General features: G+C 40.4%; 1 protein-coding gene across 2 annotated transcripts in view; it reads left to right on the top strand.

Moving 5' to 3' along the window:
* Positions 1-26,449, top strand: part of ANO10 (anoctamin 10) — a 102,742-nt gene that overhangs the window by 54,265 nt on the left and 22,028 nt on the right. For both annotated transcript variants that reach the window (XM_015853937.2, XM_015853936.2), the window contains exon 12: positions 15,587-15,703. In XM_015853937.2, the coding sequence (XP_015709423.1) occupies positions 15,587-15,703 (117 nt within the window). The remainder of the gene's footprint in view (positions 1-15,586; positions 15,704-26,449) is intronic.

A 26,449-nucleotide genomic window follows, 5' to 3' on the forward strand; every position in this document is an offset into this window, starting at 1 on the left:
ATTGAAACTGAGCTCTTCAGAACACTTATGAGGACCTTTCCTAACACGTTTCCCAGTATTGTAGCGTCAGCGTTCCTTACATGGACAGTGGTAGTTCACAAGCCTTCTTGCATTCAAGCAGCACAAGACCCAGCTCCACACACTTAGAAAAGCCTACATTTGTAAATGCTGTTACTATGCAAATATATAGAAAGGGACGATACAACTCATGGAAGTAATATGAAAACCATTGTACTAGTGAATATGAAGTGCTTCCAATTTATAGAAATTCTTATTGGAAGTATAATGGTTGAAATCATATTTCTTGTAATAATCCTAGATGCTAAACTGTTAATATCTACTGTTTGGGTGGGCAAGGACATTGCTGTGTGGGATACATATGAGTGCTCCTGTGCACATTCATTACCTGAAATGTGGAAATTACCTTTGTCTGTTGCTGTATTCTCAGTCTACCATCAGGTACATAGAGTAGAGCTGAGGGCTCCAGATGCATAACACTTTAGGAATGTTGATCCACAACAAAAATCATTGCCATGCATTTTCAAAGGCAACATGTTGAGAGCTGCTGTGAAAGTTGCAGATGGATCAGAGAAGCCCAGTAATTCATCCTATTAAGCATATCCTCTTGCTAAAAGCAGTGCAGCATCAAGCCCTCCTAGAGATGACAAGTTTGACAGTATTCTAAAAGCATGAAGAAGAATTTATATGAAAAATAAAGGTCAGATTTATATATTTAAGCTTAAAAAAAAAATAAAACATAAAGGGAAAAACATTGAATAGGCCACATGAAAATAAGATTGCTGGCATGCTGGGGAATAAAAGGAATTGAAAGAGATCTGAACTTTAACCCAACCATAGATAAATGAAATTTGTGTTCCTCTGAAAGAAAAACATTCTCAGAAAGATTACCACTGCTAAGAACCAAGCATGTCGTTAATGAGATCAAGCAGTCAACCCTCAGAACTGCATAAGAAAGCACCTTTCTGATTAAAGCTACTCTACCAGGTTTGTATTGTAAAACTAGCCTTGGTTGCATGTCACAGTGATAAAGTTAAGGAGACCTTGCTATGTTTTTTTTCCTTTAGAAAACCTATCTTAGATTTCTTAAACATGTTTTGTATCTGCTTTAGGCAACCCAAATTTACAAAAAAACCCAGTTTTTCTGTGTTCTAAGTCTTAGTGGTCATCTGGAAATAATAATGGTGCTAAAGTCTGGATTACATCTTGAGAAGAATCTGGAGTCTTCCTTGTCCCGAGATGGTTTTTGTTTTGGTCCATCTTACCTAGGGCCATCTTGTGTGCCTGAGAAGTTGGGTACAAATAAGGAGATATAACAAGGCAGGTTTTGTTTCTTAAACAAAAAGATCCAATCCCTCTAAAGCAATAACAAGCTTCTAGAAACCTAAGCCAGGATTAATTATGGTGATATACACATGTAATTGTGTTCAGTGATGCAGTACCTGAAATACTGTAGCTGATTTTTTAAAAAATGATTAATAATAATTAAGAAAGCTGTTTGCATGAACGGTTAGAATAAAAGTAGTACATGTTTGGCACTTTTCTAGTTCACGTTTGGCATCCCTATAAATTCTGAAAAGAATCCAGATGCTTTTTCAGGCTTGAGGTGACAGAGTAATGTGCTTGTTTTGCTCACTTTCAGTGGGAACAATACGACTTCACTCTGTTTGTCTGCTGACTAGTAAAAACATCTTTTCTAGCTTGAGAGAGCTAGATATCTCTGCTAAAGTGATTCATCACAATAGTGGATTCTGAATTGCTATTTATGGTGAAGCCATCTTGTCTAACCCAGAACTATTCAGAACTGTCAGAGAATGGTAACATTCTGCTGAATTGAAAGGAAAATAAACTTCTTCTCCTTGTAATACTTTTGTGTTGTGCTATAGAAGGTCTTATTTCTGAATACTCTTTGACAGTATCTTTTTTTTTCCTGCCTGTGTTTGAAACAGGCTGATATTCTCCCTGTTAAAGGAGATGGTAGGAAAAAAAGTGATTTAAGAATATGTTACCTGACAAATGTTTAAGCTTTAGGGATTTGTTGTGACAATTCATATTGCTGGAAGGTAATGCTTTAATTGTTATCTCACACAAAAATCTACACCCGCAAGTACAGCCAGGTCTAGTTCCTACATTGAGTATTTGGGGAGTATTTCTTTTGTATGGAAAAATGTGTATATGTGAATTATCACAGACCTCTTGGTCAAGAATGTTAATAAAAAGAAAAGACGGATTAGAGATTTATTCTCTAAAATAGAGAAAGACAAATTTGCAGCAAGTAATGTTGTAAACATTGGAAAATTGTACTCATCTTTTGCGTATTCACTGTGCCACAGTTTGGTGGGGAATGGAGTTAAATCCATCTGGTGACTGGTCAGGAGTGGTGTTCCCCAGGGGTCAGTATTGGGTCCATCCTGTTGAATATCTTCACTGATGATCTGGGTGAAGGAATTGAGTGCACCCTCAGTAACTCTGCAGGTAGCACCAAGTTGAAAGTAAGTATTCATCTGTCTGAGGGTAGGAACGTTGTGCAGAGGGATGTGGACAGGCTGGATACCTGGGCTAGGGCCAGGGGGAGGAAGTTCAACAAGACCAAGTGCCGGGTCCTGCACTTTGGTCACAACAACCCCATGCAACACCACAGGCTTGGGGCAGAGTGGCTGGAAAACTGTGCAAAGGAAAAGAATCTGGGAGTGTTTGTTGGTGCTTGACTGAGTATGTGCCGCCATTTTGCCCAGCTGACCAGGAAGTCTAATGGTATCCTGGCCTACTTATTGGGAATAGGGAGCCAACAGGATCAGGGAGGTGACTGTAAATCTGTGATGGGCACTGGTGAGCCCTCACCTTGAGTTCTTTGCTCTGTTCTGGGCCCCTCACTGCAAGAAGGACAATGAAATCCTGAGATGTGTCCAGAGAAGACCATTGAAGCTGTGAGGCCTGCTCTATTTGTAACGGCCTTGCCCCGTGCACCAGGCTTCCTGAATCCTGTATGTTTACATACTTTGATCTTACCCTATACACGTTTTCTAATCTTCTTCGTTTTTCTGGAGGAAATCTCCTTACCCATGTTCAGCACAAAAATGAGTGGCATTTCTGTTTCATCTATAAACAGAAAGGCACTGTAAAGCACTACCACTTCTGGCATTTCTTTAACTCAATGGAGAGAACTGCTTTTTAGTCTGCTCAAGCAGATAAAGAGAAATGAGCCTTAGACAGAGGCCTGGCTCAGCACTTGAGATCTCTGGGATACGTCCTTCCATAACGTCTCCTACTACAGGAGGGCCGCACTGCTGCTACTAGGGGTTACTCCTGTCATGTGGTATTGCTTAGTCACTTTTTCCTCTAATTCCCTGATACTGAGATGGTTGCTTTCAGTATCAAAATAATCCTTTTAGTTATGACTAGCAGGCCCATCTCAGGTATTGATGTCTTTCTTCAGTCCCTGGGCTTCTCAGATTCTGTGACAGCATTGGGGAGCTGCTAGAGGAATATGTGATGTATGTTATTATTATTATTTTATTTTTTTTTTTTTGCTAGTTTTCCCTTTTACTTATACATCAGAACTTAACTGAAAATCTTTCTGATTCAGACATGTTGGTTTCGGGAATGTTCCATGTGTCCACTGAATTTGTCAAGGAGTAATTACTGGATTGTGCAAATGGAAGTTGTTTGCTGTTGAATGTCAGTGCTGCACTGGTGCAGCTGAATGTATCCTACTGTACAGGAGTTACTGCTTTCTAGTCTTTACATTGGGATTCACATTATCACCTGCATTCTCAGCTGATGAAATGGCTTGGTACCTACCAGCAATATGTACTGCTGGTGTTTTTTCCTTTCTTCCTCTCTGTTTTCTCCTATTTGTCTTCTGGAGCATGGACCTTAAGATGGGCTTTGCGTTCCTTGAGATCTTAAGCGGTTCTAGCAGCATTTCATAGCCTGCTTTAATGGGAGTGCATGAGACGTGTGAATACTTAAAAGCTTGACTGTGTGGATATGGCCTACAAGGGGGTCTGTTTTAGTTGCAGTAACTTAACTCAGAGTGGATTTGGCTCACAGAGGAGGATTCTCTTTTTGTGAGCTTGAGTAAACCAGTAATGTTTGAGCCTGGTCATCAGCTGAGGTTAAATTCAGGGTTGGACTGTGCTGCACAGGTCTGCTATGGCAATAGAAGTTGACATCAGAACTGTGTGGCTGGCTTCTAACAACTTTGATGAAGAACACTTTTGTATCTAGGGCAGGTAACGTTCCAAAAGAAAGAAAATCTTACATGATTCTGTGAATACTCATTCACAGAGAATACAGAAAAAGAGAGCTTGGAGACACATGGGTCTTTATATTTTTAAATATACAATTTTTATACAGGCTTTTTAGGAGTAGGAAACATAGCCAAACACCTGCTGCAATGTTTAATTAAAGTAGTTGAGCTGAATGCAAAGCTCTTCTTGTGACCTTTATTGAAAAGCAAAAAGATTGTTAGAGTTCATGTTGTGTTTTTTTTTTTTTTTTCTAGAACACCTCCTCATCTTTACAGGAAAAATAAAGGCGATGAGTTTCCAATATAAAACCTATTAATTTCTTCATACAGAATAGCGTTGTTTCAAATTAGCTAGTTTTATTGTGTGCATTTCAATAATTTGATTTCATTAGAGCTGCATGGGAATAGAGACTAATTAGTCTGCAGCTTACTTTGTAATATATTGCAATACCATTATTTTTCTCTAGTGACTCATGGCTGTGACATTTTGTTCATTATTTAGCATATCATGACTCACCTTTTGGTCCAGATTTAAAAATGTGCTGTGTCCTGCTAAATTTACTTGCAGGTTTTAAATACACATGTCACTTTGTAAGTAATGACTCTTATTTGTTGTGAAGCCACAACGTTGCACGTTAATGCTATTTGGTAGAGCAAATCCTCAGTTATAAAAAACAAATAAATTTAAAAAATGTTTATTAACACAGTCACCACCATCAGCTGTGCATTTATTCCAGCAGCGAACAAGAGCCTGCATGCTGCACTCATCAGAATCTGCACCAGCAGAGTTGACCCAAAGTCGTCCCTGTGAAAATATACCACCCACCACATCTCACTATGCTCGCGTCCACTGGTTGGTCTCCATAAATGTTCTGCAAGCATCAATGAATGTCAATAAGTAGCATTTGTTCCACATGAAGGAACTCAATTCCACCCATTTGTTTCATCCACACTTTCATGTCAGACGCCATTTTGTCTGACTGCCCCTCTGCTGCCATTTTGTTGCCGAGCAACACATGTAATGGAGTATTGGTGGGAAGGTTCAACATCTATTGCTGTACTACCAACCTCCATCCACTTCTGATGTCTTAGGCCAACATAATAAAATAGAAGGCTTTACTTTAAGTGCAGCTCTCATAGAAGTAGAGGACGTGATGGGATGAATGCGTAGAAGAAGCTGTGTGACTTCTGGTGTGGTGAAACACTGTTTTGCTTAAAGTGTATTTATTCAGATGTATGGTCTGATTTTGGACACTCCTGTGTGGAGCCATGAGTTTGACCTGATGATCCTTGTGAGTTCCATCCAACACAGGATATTCTATCATCAGTGGTTCTGTACCTCTTAACTCTGTGCTGTGAGGTGATCTTTTGATTTATTTATTTATTTTATGATAAAGGTGAGGAGTGGGGTTCATTGCCTTTGGTCAGTTTCATCAGTTCCTTCAGTAGATTCTTCTGATCATCCTGATCCTCATCAGGTGTTTCTGATATCACCACGGGTTCATCCCAATTAATTTCCAACAGGACGATTTCATTGAGTGGGAAAGGCGGGATATTGGTGTGGCTGAGCAAAGGCCTGACAGCTTCAAGTGAGGGAAAAGTGCAGGAAGTGGAAGCAGGGCTGTGCAGGCTGAGGAGAATACAGGGGTGCTGTCTGTGTGTGTAGAGAGAGGGTCAGGAAAGCCAAGGCCCAAATGGAGCTGAACTTGGCAAGGGATGTAAAAAAGGACAAGAAGGGGTTCTACAAGTATGTAGGCAGGAGGAGGCAGGCCAGAAGAGCACTCCCTCTCTGATGAAAGAGGATGGAGAACTGGTTTCCTCAGACATGGGAAAAGCTGAGGTGCTCAGTCAGCATGTTGTTGCCCCAGCCTTCAGTAGTGGTCAGGCTCCCCATATCTGCCAGGACCCTCACCCACTAGGTGAGGTGAGAGGGGTGGATTTCATACCACTGTAACAGTACAAGAAATGCGAGGCCTCCTCATGAAACTGAATGTCTGGAAGTCCATGGTGCCGGTTGATATGTATCTCAGGGTTCTGAGAGAGATGGCTGATGTGGTTTCCAAGCCACTCTCCATCATATTTGAAAAATGGTGGCTGCTGGGTGAAATCCTCAGTGACTAGAAAAAGGGGAACATCTCTCCCATTTTTAAGAAAGGGAGAAAGGAAGACCTGGGGAGGAACAGGCCAGTGATACTCACCTTTGTGCCTTGGTAAGATAATGGAGCAGATCCCTGCTGGTCCCTGAGCTTAGCTATATGTGTGGGGCTAAATTGTGGCATGTTATGTACATGTGTGTCAAAGACCATGGGGATTTTTTGAGTCATCTTAAAAGCTGTAGGAGTTAGGCCTGACAACACTTATGGCCTGGGTATGGAAGCCTAACCTAAATCCAGCTAGGTTTGTTCTTGTCCCATGTATGTTAGGGCACATATGCAATTCCTTGTGTGCTGGCTTGCTTCTATATATTTAATATTTAACACAACTTTCTGTGAGTATTTTGTGAGCTTTTGAAAAGCACTCTGTTGTACTTAGCCAAATTCAGCACTCATTTGTAGCCGTTGAAAAATAATTTAGATGAGCTTATTGAAGTGACTTTGGATTTACATTGCTCTGTCTGGAGGCTGAGTGTGACCCACAACCTCCTGTTTTTCTTTCTCCATTTAAGGATTCCTGATTTCTGGCACCCATGCATCAACAGATGTGATAGTGAGTAATAAGACCTTTATACCTGCAGTGACACACAGGAGAAACCTCTTGCCAAACAGGTGTATGCCTCGTTGTGGTGACAGTACTTGAACTGTTCATTGCTCTAGCCTCTCAAGGGTCAACCTACCATGAAGGACTATTTTGCAGTGTGAGTGCAGGCCTGTGATGTCAGTGCATGTCCTGTCACAGCTTTGCTTCTTCCTGGATTTTTTTTCCTCTTCACTTACCCTGGAGTCCTAGATGTTCACCATGTGTTCTTTTTTGATCCTAATCTTATCCCAGGTGACTCTCCTTCACATTTTCTATAGGCATTGTTTCCCACATCTGAGGGGTTTCTCCAGCTGCTTCTTGCTGGTCATATAATCATTACTAATCACAGAATTATTAAGGTAGGTAAAGACCACTGAGGTCATCTGATCCAACTGTGTTATTTTTAATTATTATGTTGAGAACAACAGCAGTAGTATAACCGAGTGCCTCACCGAATCCTAACTCCCATACAAACCACGTCTTTGTTTCCACCTGTACCTGTAGGAAGTACATTCAGTGTAACCTGCACTTTGCACATAACAAAGTCCATGTGCAGAAGTGTTCCCTAAAACAGGAAAGAAATTGCAAGTAATAAACCTATACTTGAGCCTGCGTGTAGTTTAAGAAACAATGAATAATTCTTTAAAAACTGACAGGAAAAAGAGAATCCATCCAACCGGAATTCAGCTTTCTTATCTAAAGGAAATAGACACTTATCTATGAAAATATATTATTTACAGAAACTATTGCATCAGAACACATATACCTAAAGAAATAACTCTGTGTAGTGCAAACATTGCAATGAAGAAACAACATGAAACCATTAACGTTTAAAAGCCTTAAACAGCATGTAATGTTCTTGAAAGGGTGCTGAAGGGAAGATCCTCGCGTGGATGCCTGCAGTGAAGCAAGGAGCCCTGCCAAGTCTGGAGTTCACTTGAATTCTCTCCCAAGTCCAAGAGCTATTTACTTTCAGGGTTAAACACTTGAAGGTCTGTAGTAGAAGAGAGCAATTGGCTGCAGGAAGCCTGTTGGTTAAACTTTGTCTCTGTGATGGTGATGGTTTCCACAGAGGGGAAGTTCCTGTAGAAGACGTGAAGTCCTGCATTCTTGTCAGGCAGGATGGAGCGGGCCTCTGGTGGCATGGGCTGTTCACCTACAGCATGGCAGGCTTAGAAGGTGGGCAGCAAGGGGGGGCTGCTGCAGCCTCTTGCGCGGCTTCTGCTTGTAGGCATTGGCAAGCAAGGTGCTGTGGTGCAAAGTGGACTCTTCTTTTTTCATCACTTTCCTTGGTACAGCGACCGTATCTTTGGCATCTTCAATGGCAAAGGGGTTGTCCGTTGCCAGGAATGATCTTTTTCTCCTCCCCTGTGCTTCCAGATGCTTTGTTTTACATTTATGTTTCATAGTATCATAGTCTTGTGCAGGTTGGAAGGGACCTTAGAGATCATCGAGTCCAACCCCCCAGAATTTGAGCCTCTGTGTAGCAGAGAGGCATTTCTACCACTTGTGCCACAGGGAGGATTTCCCTGGTGGTTTCCCTGGTGGTTTCTTGCCCTCAGCCTGTTTTTGCTGCAGAGATTGGAGTTGGAATTTCCCCTCTGCCTGTGTTGAGGCTGACTGCCTTGAAGCTTGCTTGATTTTCCTGCAGTTTGTTTGTAAAGGTCTCATCTTGGCTGCCTTTGTTTTGCAGTCTCTCACTGTTTTGCTTGCGCTTCCTATCCAGAGGTGGATGTGGAGGTTGGCTGATAGATTGGCCTACCCTGTACTGTCGGGTGCATCTCTGGTACACACCTGCTTGATGTTAATGCTGAGCCTCCTCATCCTCATGCACAGCTCCTTGATATCTTTGTGCAGCGTGCTGACAGATGGAGCTGTGCTGCCAGCATGCTGAGCGGTGCCCTTCATTGCGATGGCTGGCACAGGCTGGGGCACCGCTCTCTCTGCGCTCTTCACTCTCGTTGACTTTCCTGCCCTTGTGTTGGACCTGGCTAAAAGCGGGGCCAAAGGGCAGCAGCAGGGACAGCTTCTGGTACATACAAGAGTAGAAGGTGTTCTCTAACAACATGGATCACCTACATTTTTTTACATCCTTTTATTACAGCTGTGCTTCTGTGTCATATTTTCCTTGATTGGAAGAGAATAAATGCTGCTGTGTTTCAGAACTCACAAGTGATGGATAGGCCACAAGTAGGCCATGGAAGAGAAATACTTCTACCACTGTGGTCTACTATGGCTGTTGTCCTGCATGTATGTAGGGAGGGAAGGTTCCAAAGCTGTTTGTTGTTGTTGTTTCTGGGGTGGGCACACACTCCACTTCTTCTGTAGTGCTTGTGTCATTTGTACCTGTTCAGATAATGACAGAAGCATTTGCTTTCTGCATTGCACGTGTAGGAATGACTGCAACAATTGTGAGTTTTGCCCACTCCAGTATCCACCTTCTATTCTGTCATTATTTAAAACAGCAACAACAAAGTAGAGTCTCATCTACAGACTTAATCCAAGGCCTCAGAAGACGTTAAGAATTGCCTCCATCTAATCCATTCCATTAGAAATTCCCAATGATCCACAAGCCTGTTGAGGCTTCTTAATCCTGACCTGAGATCACACTGAGCGTATGCCCAGCAAAAGGACCTTCAGTTTCTGTTTCCTTCAGTGAAATACCAAGTTCATGACATGCTGTCACATGTGCTGTGAATGCCACTGAATAACCAGCACCTCCCTTCTGAGACTGGTGGACTTGGTTTGGATGATTCCTGCCACAGACTTTGGTTGAGAACGTGATGAAAAACCAGTAGGAAAAAGTGAACAAAATTCTAAACTCAGAATTCGGGTGCAGTGCTAATCTCTGGAGAGCATTGAGAGCTCCAGTCACTTCCTTCTTTTATGCATATCTCTCTATGTATGTATATATACACGTGTGTGTTTTGTGTTCCCCTATCTCTGCTGGCTTGCACCTCAGGTACCTGTATTGTAGAATTTTAGTAGCTAAAAAGTCACCTGGCTACCTTAGCAAAATGCAAACACAGAATAAAAAAAATATTTGAAGGTGTTTTCTTTTCACCTTGAACTTCTCTGCAAGGTCCCAGGCACTTATATTCAACAGAAGGACCTTGGTTATAATGTAGGTTTGCTGTCGATCCGAGAAGAAACACTTCTGGTTGTACTTTTACCAAAGGAAAGGTTTTTTAGCCCTGAAAGACAAAACTATTCCTCAGTTGGTCAATGCTTGTCTGATAAAGAATGATTTGATCTTCAAAGACTGCAAGACTGATGATGTGAGTGTAGCAGAAATCCTAAGTCATGGCCTGAACGAGTGACTGAACAGCCTGTGTGAAAGCAGGGCCTAGCTGGAGTTGCTCTGGTGCACATTGGGCAGCTGAGTGACAGGAAGGGGCGGAGCTGGGATTTACCACTTCGCAGGCCTCATCTTAAGGGTTGAGAGTGGAGGCGAGGGTGTCTCTTGCTGGAGATCTCTGCCTACCTGAAGCCTTCCAGTTGCAAGCAGCTCTTTTTCTTCACTTCTGTATTTGCACCAGTTGCATTTGTGGCTTGTTAACATGTACTGTTGCTAAAGTCTTTACTTCCCCGTTATTATCATGGTACTTTCCATCCTGTTGTAGCATTACAAGTGAGCACTTGTTTCCTTGGTGTTGGTCAGAGCAGTGGATATTGAGCCCTTTCCTGCAGTCTGCCAGATGAGAGCTCATGGAAATGTTGCAGCTATTAAAGGAAACTTTGAAATGCTATATATCAGCATTTTTACCTTTGTAACAGAGCTGGGAAGGTGTTCAGACTCTCCTTAGGCAATAGTCATTTACTTTTTATCAGAGTTAAGAAGGATAGCTATGCTTGTTTTCCATGGGAGATTGTTTGTTTTGGGGTACGTCCCATGAATCCCCAGGGTGACTGCCCCAGAGGCTGAGCTAGAGTAGCCTTGAGCAGGTAACCCACTCATCTGTCCTCCTCTCTCCAATTAGATTCTACCTCTGTGTAAACTGGCAAGGAGTAGTTGGCTTGAGATGATAAAGTCTCCATAGAGTGTATGTGCTGTGTTGACGTTTCTCTGTGCTGCAGTAAACAAAACCATCACAGTCTAAAAGAATTTATTTCAAATGTCAATGCGACGTTGTCTTTTTCCCAGCATAAATTGAATAAAAATGTCAAATTGAAAAGCCTGTTGATTGTGTCAAATTCAGATATGTCAAGATGTACACATATGAACTGACAGAGCTGTCCAGAACTCACGTGGCAGGTACCTGTCCACTTTGGCTTTAACTAAGGCATATGAGGTTTGAGGTAGGTGCAAGCTCTCTTCAAGAACTGTGGTGCCTATTGCAGGTGAGAATTTCTCCTGAGCTCTGAACTGACCTGCAGTGATTACAAGCTAGATGGCAGAAGTAATGCTTCTTGTCTCTGTATTAATCCCTGGTCATCCAGTTGTGCAGTGAATGATGAATTTCAGAGTCCTGTCAAACAGAAATCCTTAGAGTGCATAATTACAATGACTGTAATTTACTTGCATTTTTATCGTGGAGAAAAATGTATGGCTTAGAGGTAGAAAGAATTATAAGTTTATAGATTAATGGCAAATACCAAACTTATTTTTTTCCTTTCTTTGATGTGGACCATGAGGGCATTTTGACAATAAACTATACCTGTCAGAACAGTAGCCTACGTGTAATGCTAGCAATCAGCTAAGAGGCACTTCATAAGGCTTGGTATTAATCACCCTGTCAATTTGAATTCCGTGGGCATCCTTCTTTCCACTTTTCACTTGGAATTTATTTCAGAGCACAGTCAAGGCTCTGCTATTCTTTATGTTCAGCATTAGCTAATTTGGCTTTTGGCAACTCTTATCCCAGTTCCTATTAAACACTTTCCATAAATTGAGATAAGGGTTGTGCCAAAACACTTGAGGATTATCAAATGGTTACACAGAGATCGGCGCATTGTCATGCTGCTTTACAGACTGTTGGGTTACTGCGGAATTAACCATTAGCAAATACTCGAAAGCTCCAAGACAAATTTACACCTGAAGCATTTTTTTCCACATCTTCAGAATTGACAGCAGGGGGAAACAAATGTGAGAAAAGTTATGATTTAGAACATTTTAAAAGGCTCATTTGTGTACTTTGCATTTTTATAGAGTTTTTAGGAAACTTGTGTTTGGTACCCATCACATGATAGCAGCCCTAGACAAATGCAGTGTGCATTGTGATTCAGCTGTTGAATATTAAGACTCAGATTCAACAAATTGCTCTGGTTTTTAATCTTGTAGTTCTAAGCTTGTGATTAAATGTTTTTCCATACATAAATATATTTATGGATAAGCTTAAAATATAAGCTTAAATACTCTGTTAATCAAGGCTTGCTTTTGCAAATATGCTGGTATAGATGATAGTAGATCTGGTCCTACTTGTCTAGTGTGTGCTATAAGGCATCTATCAGTTTTACTCAGGCAGCCTCAGAGGTTCTATTTGTGTGTGTATGTTCACCAAGTCACACCAAGTGGCACTGTTAGAAACTATAGAGACTATCCTTGCTGAAGCCTCTCGCTGCCCTGTGTGACGAGCTTCTGTCCAGCTGCATCCTTCTTTAATGCAGGCTGAAATTTTTCCTGCAGTACTTAAAGGAACTCATCAGGTGCAAGTGCACAAGCATTGCCTGTCCTAAGCATGTACCAGGTGAGAGCTGAAGTGGATGTCACATTGTCAGACCTAGAGTGGCAATAGGCATGAAGCCTGAGGCAGAACGACTACAGTTTGTTCTCAGGGTCTCCCCTGAGCTTTGGCAGCGAGAAGGAGAAAGCTTGTTCTGATGACAGAGTAGGAGGGATGGGTTATACTTGTTTAGAGATAAAAGGAAGGTGCATGCAAATCAGGATGGTTGGTTGGGTTGTGTGTGTATGTCTGTGGAAGGGAAGACAGCCCCAAACTGAATGTGAGGTGTGGAGAAGCCTTGATACAGGACCAGCATGAAATAACAGCTTCCTCTTTTCTCATTGTCACCTCCCAGAGTTTTGGACTCTTCTATGGATAAAACAAAATCTGGAAGGTGATAGCAAAGGGGCTTTTGTTTTGTTTTTTTGTAAGTCAGATTCTATTGACATGTGTTCTAGAATGCTAGCAAAGGCTCTAGTGATTTCCCTGTATTCAGCTCTGACAATAACATGATCCTGCAGTGATACTTTCTTTTACTTTTGCTTTTAGCAGTGGGGCATTGAGGCTGGAAGTGGTGTGTTGGTTCTCACATGGAATGCCTTATCTGTGTACAGTGAGAAGTCAATGACCATATTGTTTCTTAGTAGATCGGACTGTGTCCAGTTTTCTGATTATTTTTTTTGTTGAGGGTAAATATTAGATTCTTTTAAAAAAAAAGATTTTATTACAAAACTTTATTAAATATTTCCCAGCTGACATTGTGCTGCATTGACTAACCAGCCATGCAGCTACTGCTTTTGTTCTTCTTTCCCCCCCTCCTTTTTTCCCCTTTTTCCTCCAGTTGAATAGATTTTGACAGGAACTGCTGCAGTCAGACCGCTATAGAAATCAAATCAGCTCTTCAAAATCCCATGAATTTAACCCTAATTTGCATTTTCTGTTTTACAAGAGAGAAGGTTGGGGACACACTGCTGCAAAACACAGCTGCTGCTTCTCCTCTTGTCAGTAGCTGTGCAGAACAGAATAGTTCCTCCAGCTTTGGGAGCACCTGGCACAAAGACCACAGAGTTTAATGGCACCGAGTTTTCCAAGAGAGAGAGACTTGTTGCTGTTTCTCTCTGTGCCCATTTGGCAGATTGCAAAATGGAGGGGGTGGGGTGGAATTTGCTGCTGGCATCGGGGAACTTGCAGCTTGTGTTAATGTTATCCTGGGTTTTGCTCATAGTGAAATAGTCCTCTTGAAATTGTTATGAAGGGCATGTTCTTGGAAGCAGCATTGGTTTCTGATGGCTGCAGTGAGAAATAGTAGTTGGCTTTGTGACCTGGTTTAAAAAGATGCCAAAATCGGCTCTGTGAAGAGATTTTAGTATTGGATGGATACATTTACACTAATTGTGTAACAACTTTGGATAGAATAGTGTTTTCTTCCTATCATGAATACATCCATACTAGTGTGGACGAAGGAAAATTTCGCTGTCTGTTCCGGTGATTTATTCTGTTCACATAAGGCATTTTTCTTTAAAAGCAGATGGCTCCTTTTCCTGATCTGATTTATGGGAAATATAGTACAACAGCATTAAGAAATTAGTACAAAAAAGGAACAATAAGATGAATACAACTACTCATCTCCCTACTTTTTCTTCAGTTTCTCTTGAATAACTACTTGCATTTCCGCAGTCAGATACAATTCTGAAATACAATATAAACTGCTAATAAAATTAAATACATTTTCTTTTCAAGGGGTTGTATGAGTCTGACTGACATTCATCATTTCTGCCAGTTGCCTTCTCATTTTTATTAATATTACTCCTACTTTGTAAGTAAAAACAGCAGGAGACATGTTGGGAATCTCTATGTTTCTTGAAGATGTTACCAAACAACAGCTATTGCTGTCTATGAAGTCCTGCACATTTGCTGAGGTCACAGCCTTACACACTGAGGCATCCCACTTGTATCTGAGTGATTTATCACTAATAGAGCTTTTTCCATCTAATCCAGTCATCTGGAGGACACAGGGCAAGCAAAAATAAGGACTTGTCCCCATTTGTATTTCTATTGAGTGGCTTGAAGGCTTTCTGAATTGAAAGCTCTGCTTTTATATTTAGGGCTGTGTCCGTCTGTTTAAAGGCTAAGGGTTGTGCTAGAATGAAAATTGACTTTTCTGGCAGAGTGTATCAAAGCCAATCTTCACTATCTGTGGGTAACAGGTGTATTGCAGAAACAAAGCAAACAAGCACAGCGGAAAAGCTTTGAGGTACTGCTTTACTGGGCCTTGTTTAGTTAATAATACAGTAATGCTCTTCATATGCTGAAAGAGCTGAAAACACATTTGCTTTCTTACTTTAAAAAAGAGATTTTGAGGGTTAGCTGCAGCATTCTTATTGGGACACCATTGAGCTGAGTGGGGAAAGACTTCCATGCAAGTTGAAGAGTGTTTTACTGTTGACTTGGAATAATATGGTATTACACATTGCATTACACAGCAGACACTTTAAATGCTTCATTAACCTCTTAATCTGTGTTCAGCTGATGATGTATTACTGTCCTGTGTGTGCAAATGTATTATATACATATATAGATAAATCACTACGTACTGTGTGCTGTAATTCAGTTTCTGTGCAGCAAAAAAATGTCTAAAGAGCTCCCAGTTTTACTGGAATAACAAATAGAAAAATGGAAACTCAGAAAACACAGGGAAAATAGAATTTCTTTAAAAACTAAGCAAAATATGTTCATATTCTAATTGTCAATGAATATAAATGGAAAAAACATGGAGTAGCTGAGGCTAGACATCGTTATAGTATGTTATTTATGCACTTGTCACAATAAATGTTTTTACGTCTATTACTAATGCTTCAAAAATGTGCTCTTCAAGCTTCAAACTCTATAGAATGTTTTCTCTTTTTTTTCTTTTCAGCACTTGCTGCTAGCAATAAAGTTTGTCATGGCGTTTGTAATTCCTGATAAACCAAGGGAGATACAGATAAAGCTGGCCAAATTGGAATTTGAATCTCTAGAGGCTCTCAAACAACAGGTAAGAGCAACTGACCTATATAGCAGTGAAAAGCTTTGGTGGCCTGAAGGAAAGATAAATGAGGAAGATTCTGCTTTAGTTTTAGGTGTGTAAATACGTAAATCCTGGGATGCTGAGACTCCTTTAACGCTGTATTAAGCATATACTTTGTGTGCTCCAGGTGCTGTGGTGTAACCTTTGTTCTGTGGTATTTATGTAGAACTGGAATGTCTAATGTAGAAGCTTGTGACAAAATGATCTCTTAGTTCTGGGCAAACCAAGTCTGAAAACAATGCACTGCCTTTTCTAGTTATAAAAACCCAATTCTCATGTGGTAGAACATCGCTATTGAGGCCAGCAGTGTCTTCTATAATCAAACATAACAAATAAAATCCAGATTACAGTTGAATGTAATGCTTGATAGTTTTCTTTTGCCATTTTCTAGTACTTCAGTATGAAGTTTCTGGGAGCTGGTCGTGGATCTTTTGTGCTTTTTAGATGATATTAAAAGGAGCAGGGCTACAATTCAGTTTCAGTTATTACTTCTCCAATTTCATTTTGTAAGCAGGCAAAACTAGGTCATCCACAGGAACCTTAAGCCCAAGTGAAGACAGTCACCTTTGATTATGACGTTCCAACTGGAATATATACTGAGTCTCTTTCAGCATGAGTATATATGTCAGCAGTCAGGACTTAATGTGAATTTCAGTAAGAACCAGAAGCCTGGCAGTTCTCATCTATTACTTTTAGACTTGCAGAATTCAGCAAGAATATTTGGCTGGTTTTAGGTGCCTTGGTAAGTACTTTAAACAGAGGAAAAAAAATCAACAAACAGAAATAACTGTTTAAAACAACAGATATAAAAGTCTGGAGTAATTGTGCTGTGATATCATGTTGCAGAGAAACTGGTTTATATACTGTTATGGAAGTGTGCAACACTCTTAATACTATCCAGGCACACATCGCTGTGTTTTACCATGTGAGCTTTACATTAAAAGTGATCTGTTCTTTTTCAAAGCATTTAGACTGCCGCTGTCTTGGGATATAGCTATTAGAAGGATGCTAACACTATCAGACTGTAAATCTCTAAGATGCCAAAATTGATTATTAAGCTCCATATATAGTGTTCAGGAAGAGAACCTAATACATCTGCTTTGAGCTGTTGTACTGATTATGTTTAACTTAACTTAAGGCAGGCTGAGCACTTTCAGATTTTCATTAATGATAAGATAATTGCTTTCTACCTGGTGCAGTTGAGCTGTAACTGTTCTATGTTCAAATCCTTATGAAGACTGAGTAAGTGTCTCTTTAAAAGGAATTTCAGGGAGTACAGTGTTCCAGCTCATTGATAGAGACTAATGATAATCATTAAAGGTTGTTAACTCCTCTATGATGAATAATGCCTTAATTCAAAAACAACATCAACGACAAAACACCAATTTATATTAGAATAAGAGCACTGCTATTTTGAAGTTCTTTTCAGTCTTTAAATAAGGAAGGTTTTTAGGTAGTTCTGAAATGTTTCTTTTAAACGTTTCTTCATGCAGCTTATGTTGAGACTGTCGAATAGTTTTAATAATTTGATTTGTTTTGAAAATACTTTTTGATTAAATAAAAAATCCTTGCAATGTTTAAATTGAAAATGGAGAATGTGTTCTATCTGTGAACTTTGATTCAGATTTCCCACTTGTCCCTCAGTCTTTTGTTTAAGGGGAAGAGGGAGAGGTAAGGCAAGGTAGAGAGTAACTTCAGCACTTCAACAGCAGACTCAGGAGAATATGGTGTGAAAGAGGAGCAGGAGCAATCCTGATCTTAATCCCTAAAATTCTATCTGCTTTTTCTGTCTCTTGGAAGGAAGCCTGGATGCTGAGCAATGAGAAATGGTCACTGTCAGCTACTGAGGTGAACATCATGATCCCTCATAAGGAAGTAGCTAACTCTGAAGCAAGTTTAGGTGCGCAAGACCTTCTCCTTGTACTTTACAGCAGTACTCAGTTCTTTTGCATCTACTTCTTGCAAGAGCAATAGCATGCTATGTTATTTGGTCTAATTTCTCTTTTAAGGAAGAGCCCAAATACTGGTGCACTGCAAGCAGCAAGAGAACGCTGGGTTCATTCTTGGGTGGTTCAGGAATGACAGTGTTTTTAGGGACAGTCTCAGTGCTGTAAAACTAGCATGAGAACACTACAGCTAGCATTTTTAGAGCAATGTTCTAGTAACATTGAAAGCTACATGGATAAGCATTTTGGCTTCTGGACAGGTTGAAGTTTAATGAATAGACAAAAGAGTTCAGTGCAGTCAGGCAAAGCAAATGAGAAATAAATTGAGGCAGAATAATTGTTTTTGTCGCTTTCATGCTCGGTTACTTTCTGAGCATGAAATACAGAAAACACTCCAAAATATCTTTTTTTATATTGCTGGATTTTTTTTCCAGGAAAAAGTAATGTTTTAAGTAGCAAAGAATGGTGTGTCTTTTCACAAAGTACAGCTACTACTCCGTGTTAGTTCTGAAAGCTTTTTCATGCAGCATCTTCCTTGGTGGTCATACCAACTGCTTAATGTCGTAGAGTGATCTGAATTTCCACAAGCAGTTACTTCAGTGCTTTAGAATGTGTTTATAATGCTTCTTAATGATTTCCAACATAATAACAATGCTTCTAAAGCAAGGGTAGGTGTGACATTCGCTAATATTTCTCCAGCAGTGTCATCTCTTTCCTGAAAGTGAGCCCGATGGTCTCAGTCCCCTTTCCAGGAAATAGATAATCTGGAAAAAGCTGTGACTAATCACGGCATCATCTCTGTTGATAAGAGACTTCTTTAAAACATGACAGTGCATGAACTAGCATTTCTGTTTGAAAGGGGTTAAGAGACAATGGCTGGGAGGGAGCCTGCTGTCTGTTTGCCTAGGTGCAGTTGTATGGAGTCCTTCTTCACCCTGCTTTTACAGGTATTCTGGCGTGTAAGAGTTACTACTTTCCAATAAAAATTGCAATTTTACTGCTTTACCTTTGCAATTCACTGCACCGTAGCAGCTCTAATAACTGCAGAGCGTTCTTCTTGTTGACAGCAGTGGCTAGACCTTGCTGTTTCCCCTGGGAAAGGTTCCCTCTAGCGCTAATCACATCTTTTCTTGTAGGAATACACTGAGTTTGAAAGTGGTGGCCCCTCTGGCCACTGGCCTGTGCTTAAGCTTTGGTGAGAAAACTTCCAGTAGCTCAAAACAAACCACAGAAATACTGTTAACTTAGATGTTCCCCAGAGCAGAAGACCCTTATGCTTGCCTGTTTTACCTCTTCAAAAAGCTGTTTTGGCAAAGGTTTTCCACTTTAGTGTCATGTAAGCATGTCATGTGCCTCAGAATGAGGCTGTGACTGTGGTAGGCCAATGGAGCTGCTTGAACTGGCAGTGAGCCACAGATATGTCCTTTTTTTTTTTCTGGGAGAAGGAGAATGGGAACCATTTTTAACGTTTAACACTGGGAGAGCATGAGTTGTGAGTGCTAACCATCCTGCTATTTTGTCATACAAAATGGGAACTGAAGGCAGCTTTTTGTAAGCCAGCAAGAAACTCAGTGGATTACTGCCTCATTTGGTATAATAATTACTGGAATTAGAGGGCTCAGAAAAGGATGACCTGTAGCTTTAGGACGGCCCTCAAAATGCTGTCGATCCAAAAAGAAGAAGCTTGTTCTGCACTTTTTGGTGCTGCAGTGCAAACACAAGCAGTCAGTCAGGAGGAGAGATGACTGGAAAGATTTCATTCAGCTAGTCAAGAGTTTGTAAGGCAGCCTGTTGGAAAGCCTGGTGAAGCTTCAGCTAAAATGGTGAATTTGATGAATTTAAGTTAAAACAGAATGGAATGAAATAAAACACCTGCTTTATGTTTTTGACCAAAAAATAAAACAACGGAGCCACCCTTAAAAATTGTGTTTTCTGTGCATTCTTTTAAAGGCTTCACTGGTGTTTGCAACCAGATGTAACTTAACAGTGGATGTGAAAATAGGGCTACTACTAATAACTGCTGTTTGTTGGTTTGGGGTTTTGTTTTTTTTAGAGCCCAAACTTGTTAATTTAACTTTGCAAATGCAATTTTTCCCTGGTGAGTAGTCAGAATGCCTCCAAACATTTCTTAATGTACCATTTGCATGTGTTTGGTAGCTGCAGGGATATAATGCAAATGTAATGCAAGACTAATTATATTTTCATACACAGCTTTTTAAACATTAGAAGTCTCATGCCCTATAGGAGTGCAAGCTGTGTTCACACAGTTTTGCCAATGGATATATATATTTTGAATATCAATACCTTAATGTTGGTCCCTTCTTTGACACTTCGATATTAAAAGCATTTTTCCAAGAAAAGCAAACTAAATGGTCGTCCTTAAAAGAGAATAATATAAAATCAAAAGCCAGTAATTAATTTGAGACAGGAAGTTTTTGTGTTCCAGTTATGGTTTTTCATCTGGAAGTGAGACTGCACAAAGTCTTCCTAGTTTTGAGCTTCCCCAGCTTCATAGAAGGTGTAATATTTCTCTTCCAGCAATCCCTTCATTCTCTGTGACTGCTGTCAGGGGTGAAACTGTCCATTCGGTTCTGTAACAATTAAGTCACTCTGGAAAGATGGCTCACTTTAGCTTTTTCAAATCTGAGCTAGAGCCCAGTGCTGGAATGAATATCAGTCACATTAGTTATCTCTTTTTGCCTGGCAGCCCAGATCGCTGACAAGGTGTGATCTCAGCAAGGAAACCTGGAGTGAGGGGATAGGATAAATCTAGGTTAAAATTGTTCCTGCTGAAAGTCTGATGTAACTGCAGTATTCTTATGGTTTCAGAACCCAGAGGGGTTCCCGATTATGTATGAACTGGTTTGAATACAAGGGAAGAAGGTTTTTTTTTCTATTTTTCATATAGATGAGAGTGCACAGTGAGATTTGATTTCAAGAACTCTGTTAACCAGCTTTCTAAAGGACACTCACGTGTCTGCACTTACAGTCTTTTCCATAATGGTTGCACGATATATCAAGAAGGTAAAGAAATACAGCAAGAGACAAAACTTCAAATTTTCTTTTTGAGACTAGCTGGAAAGCAATATACATAATCCCTTAAAGAAGGGGCAGGGAAAGGGGTAAATGTTGATGTGTTGCTAGTGATGGCACTTGCTCTATGACAGTGTTTGCCTGTGCTGTACAGACTGATCATGGCAGCTTTAAGATAAAAGTTCCAGATATGATGGATATTGCCTATGCAGCCATTGGGTTTTTATTCATTTTGACCACGGGGCACCTCTGTGCTTGCTGCTGGGGCCTTGAATATTTATAGAGTTTTTTTGCCTGAAAAATAGCACTCTGATCTGTATCTACTACATCAATGTGGTGGCTAATAGGCAAGCCATATAGGTGAGACTTTGCTGTGTAAGCATTGACTTTTTTATTCCCCAAGTGAAATGTAATTTCTCCTCTGAATAGCATAAGAAGAATGGCATTATTTTATCTGTAAATTCTGTTTTGATTGCGTAATTCCCATGAATTATAACTCATACATATATATAACTTAAGTAGCATGTTTTTTGTGTGTTTGAGCAGTCCTTATGCAGATATTTTTCAGACTTTCAATGTGGGATACTTTGTAAAGGTGTTTAAATGGACTGTTTTTTCTCTCACCTTCTGGAATCTAACTCTGGACCTTCCCCCAGCACCTGTGAGTTTATATAGTTGAAAATACATCAAGAGAGGTGATTTTTCAGATGAGAAGATAAAGGCGAGCAGTTATTCATTTTGTATTTCCCCATTTTACAGTTTGTTTTGTTGGCATAAGCATGTAGGTTAAAGGGATGCTATGTTTAAACAGGTAGGCCCTAACTTTCTTCTTCAAATCATCCCGTACATGTGCAAATATACCAGGCATAAACAATATCAAGTATGTTAAACCTTGTCTCTCATCTAGTTGAGGGTAGGTGGAATTGTTGCTTGTTCTTCTCCAATGCAAGACGCACAAAAATAGTCATATTGCAAGAGCTCTCAGGCTTTGAGAGCCTCTGGCTCTTGAGGAGTCCTGCCTCCTAGGCCATGCAAAGGATTGACCCTTAGTCAAATTACTGTCTTGTAGGAGATACTTAGGTCCTACAGCTGGGTAACATACTGCATTAGGGTTTTTGCTTGGGTTGGGGTTCAACTTCCTTGAGAAGAGCATAGTGTAACCCAGTGGCAGTTATTAGCAATGGCAGGCATTCAATCATAAAGCAGGTACATCTTTGTATCTGTGAAAACAGATGAGTGCTAGGCCAGGTTAGAAATGGAGTGTTTGAGGAATTGCTGTATTAAGGACAAAGCAAATGTTTATCAGAGATAGCATGCTGTATCTATCTGCAGCTACAGATGCCTAGGAAAGAACAGGAAAACATGGCAAGCAGGTGTTGCGCATCTTCCTATAAGTCTCCAACCTTTCAGTGATCTTTAATTCTAGTTTTCTACACCTAATCAGTTCCTTTATATATAGGAATCTTCAATGGTTTTCTATTCCACGATGTTGTTCTTTCTCCTTTTGAACCATTTTTAGCTTTAGGATCCACGATGTCCTTTGGCAAGAAGTGCTACAACTCATTAATCTTGGTGTGAAGGACATGGGTTGATTATTTGCAGTTGACTTAACATATTCTAATCAGATGTGGTGGAAAAATTCATTAGCTTTTACATATGAGAGGAGATGTTTGGCTGAATTATCATTGAGGTCTTTTTTGGTTTCTGGAATCTGTGGATTTGATTTTCCAAACTCTAGTAACATTATAGTTGAAGATGGTATTGTATGATTGCTTTCTGCATAATATTTGTTATATCTTTCCATTTTAACTACTGAATTCCTCCTCCTTTGCAGCCTATTTACAGTCACAGTAGGCAACCTTTAAAAAAAAAAATGCAACTGATTGCAGGGAGCCACTTTTTTTCTGGAACAGATGCATTTAGAAGTTACCCTCTGTCTGCTTCTGTATTGTGTGTATAATGTTTACCAGCAACGGTAATCGTGGTGGGTAGATTTCAGGGCAGAACTATTGCACTAAAATGTGACATTTAAGTCTGTTTTAATGCCCAAAGCTTCTTAACTTTTCTAGGTTGAATTATCTTGCATCCTCTGTCCAGTGTTTTTAGGCATGCTCCAGACAAATAGTGTAAATATGATAATGGTGGTGCAAAAGGAGGGTGTTCTGTTGTAAGAATGTGCTAGGAGTTCGACACTTCTCTTAATCAAAATGTGTGATTTCAAATAACTCACATTTGCAGTTCTCTGAAAAACTACTTTTACATGTTCTGTTTTCTGAAAGCTGTGAAGGATTCTAAGCAAACACAGCTGAAAAAATTCACCTTTGTGTGCTGTAAAAATGGTCTAGAAAAGCCAAATAGAACACATTCCTAAGAGCAGAGTATCTTGTTTTTGTGAGTGGATATCAGTCAGGAAGAATAACTTGTGACTTTGGATGTATTTGCAGGGGTACATATGAAAACGTCCAAAATCTGGAGAGCTCCTCTCTTCCTGCTGCTAGCTGGTGTGGTGCCATTAACATAGGCAGTCAGGGGAGGCCAGGGGTTGGCAGTAGGTTGTTTTTGAAGATGCCTCCTTAAAAGGCAGGTAGTACCGGGGCTGGAAAGCAGGAGCTGCCGGGTGGTCAGACATCCGGAGATGCTGGGCTGTCAGCGTGGAGAGGTTACATAAGGTGCATAAGCCCGTTACATAAGGGCTGCCTGGTGCTCGGGTCACTGCTGCTCCTCTGGGATGTGCTGCCGCTTGCCTGAAGCCAGCACACTGAGCACATGTGCATCTGAATGATTTCCACAGCAGGACCAGCAGCTTTACATGAGAGGTACATATATGTTCCACAGAAATGAGTGGCCTGTAAAAACAACAAAATCAGTCAAGATAACGTTCAGTTAATTTCTTGAATATCAGTTTAAAAAAGAAGCTCATCTATAGAACCTCATATTGCAGGGGAATCTTCTCATTACTGTTTGAAATGGTGGGGAGTTTTTAAGCTCAGCCAAAAGGGACTGTTGTTCTTGTAGAGATGTATTAAACATATCTTTGCTTTTAATTTGCCAAAAAGAATTGTACCTCAGCTTTTTTGGCTTTTTTATACTGCTAGCTAAATGGGAAGATTTAACTAGTGTTCTCCTCCCTGCAAGTGAATGGATATTTCTCTAGGGGGAGAAAAGTAAAGGTGAGGAAAATCTGCTGAGGCCTTTTTTGATTATATACTATATATTTTATATAAATAATGATGAATCCATCATTATTTAAAAGCAAGAGCAAAAGGTGTTTGATAATGAACATGACTCTCAGTCTTTCTTCAGATAGAAGCAGCACCTTCTTGACAGTGTGCCAGATCTGATTTCTGTTACAAGTTAAATGGCTAAGATCACTGTATTCAGTAGTGGTAACAGGTGATAGCTTTACAAGATGTTCTCTTGCCCTGAAACTGAATGACATGAACTGAATATGCAAAAACATTCTCTTTTTCATCTCTGGACTTGCCTCAAAATCTCTTTGAAAAGTCAGGGAGTTGGGACACTCATGGCATGGGATCTTTACAATGAGCATTTCTACCTGAGTCTTGTGGAGTACCAGTGCATACAGAAGTGGCATCCTCTTGTAACCTCAGGTTTCAGAGGCCAAGCACTTACTGAAGCACTGTGGCAGTCACTTACCAAACAGGTCAGGAGCAAAATCCCTTCCTCTCTGTCCAGAAGTGCTTTGCTTGGACTCGAGGGTGTTCAATATCATGCTGAGCTGAAGCCTTTGTACCTGTCACGCATCAAACTAGATGAAATGCTTTTTTATTACAGAGATCTTTTGGATGTTGTATCCTGCAGTCATACAAGTCTTGAAATTCCTGAGCAAAGAGGATGTGCCTGGGGCTCAATGTCCATGGTGCAGGCTGTGCTAGTGCTCTGCTATAGGTCCAGCCTGCAGCCACATTGCTCTGCTGGACACTGCTTTGCACGATTGTATTCACACCAGTATTGTTGTATCCAGCATGTGACAGTTTAGTTAATGCAGCCCACTGTCAGAGCCAACTTCAGCTACAGTTCAGAACTTGTTGTCAACAACAACAAAAAAAGGAGAAAATTTATGCAGACCACCCTTGCTAAGTAAAACGAAGGCAGCTCTGTCTGTTGGCAGGTTAAAACCAATCTCTTTTGGAAAACGTTTTCTGTTTGGGAAGTCTGTTGGCTGCTGCTAGAGCAATCACAGCTCCCAGTTAACTCCATGGAAGAGCATTGTGCAGGAGTTCCTGTAGCATTTCCTCCCTTAGTGCCATGGAACTTGTACATTGCTTAGTTTGTAAGAAACCCTTTTTGCTCTGTTGGTGGAATACAAACTGAGTTTTTGCTCAAGGATAAAACTTAAATCTGTTCTGACTTCTTGTGTCTAGGATGATTGCCCTGTGAAACCAGCCTGCAGCCTCTGTGCTGCTTAAATAGAATATTTCTCACACACCTCCAGTCCACATGATAGCTGATGCCTAATCACTGGGAGTGAGAGCCCTGTTCCCAATTGTTTGGGGGGGAGAAATAATGTACCTGCTGTACTAGTAACGGGTTGTTCTTCAGGACGTGTTGTCTGCACATATCCTGTGATTCACCCTAATTCTTTGCCTCTTCAGTCGTGCAACTTTCTGATCTCTAATTGCCGAAGCAGTGGGCAACTGGTTGTTCCTTCCAGAGCTGGAAGAGCAGCCATACCAACATCAAGTGTATCAACAGCAAAATCTGTTGAGTGTTACTTTAAAAAGTTAAAAGCAAATAACGTCTCTTTGGTATTTAGTTTGTAGATCAACAAGGGGCAGTCGCATTCACTCCATGTTCTGGTTCTGTCACTGATCTGCTGGCAGACTGTCATATTATGTACCCTTTTTTTTTGGTCTTACTCTGACTGTTGTACTTTATTCTGAAAGGGTGCTTGTGTTGACTCATTTTGGTGTGTAGACTCTTTTAGTGTTCTCAGTTTTGCATTTCTTTGTTGTATTTAATGTTTATAGCCTGCATGGGAAAGGCACCGTCAGGCTGTGAGTTTCACAGATCTGATTTAATAAATGCACTCTTTGCCTTGTTGTAGTTCACCCTGAACTCCAATCAGCTGCTAGGCATTTCTAGTCCCTGTAGAGTGAGTACTTTGAAAAATTCCATTTATTTGCACTATGAGTGTTCAATAGCTCTACACACAGTGACAGTGGAATTAATCCAGGAAAAGGAATGGGCTGAAAAAAAGTCGTTTAAGTACTCGTGCTAGCCTTGCTCCGCTAGGCAATTTGTTTATATTGATTTTATTAGGGTGCAAACAAAGAGCTAAGGAAGAAAAGAATCCATTCTGAATTGTGCCATTCACTCATCATAATATTCAGTATTTCAATAACATCTCCCAGCCTCTCAAATGGATTAAATTGCATTTACTTTACTCTCATTATCCGCACATTTTGGTTATAGCACTCAAAATACTCAGCTCTGGAGGCCTTCATTTCAATGAGAACAGAATGTTCTGGTTTGAAAAGAAAGCGCAGTGAAAACAAAAGCGAATGTTTAAACCTGAGATTGAAAGTTGAGGGAGGTGGAGGAGTGACAGGAAAGGTGGCTGCATATGGCACGCCTGTGAGGTGTGCTTCATTTGTGTTTTAATTTTACACTGATACCAAAATTGAGCAATTACAGTGTCTTCACAGTAGAAAAACTGAATGATTCCTGCCTTCATCTGCTGAATTGTGTTAACTCTGAATTCTGTGTCTAT

The sequence above is a fragment of the Coturnix japonica genome, chromosome 2 (assembly GCF_001577835.2).
Source record: "Coturnix japonica isolate 7356 chromosome 2, Coturnix japonica 2.1, whole genome shotgun sequence".
NCBI classification, from domain to species: Eukaryota; Metazoa; Chordata; class Aves; order Galliformes; family Phasianidae; genus Coturnix; species Coturnix japonica.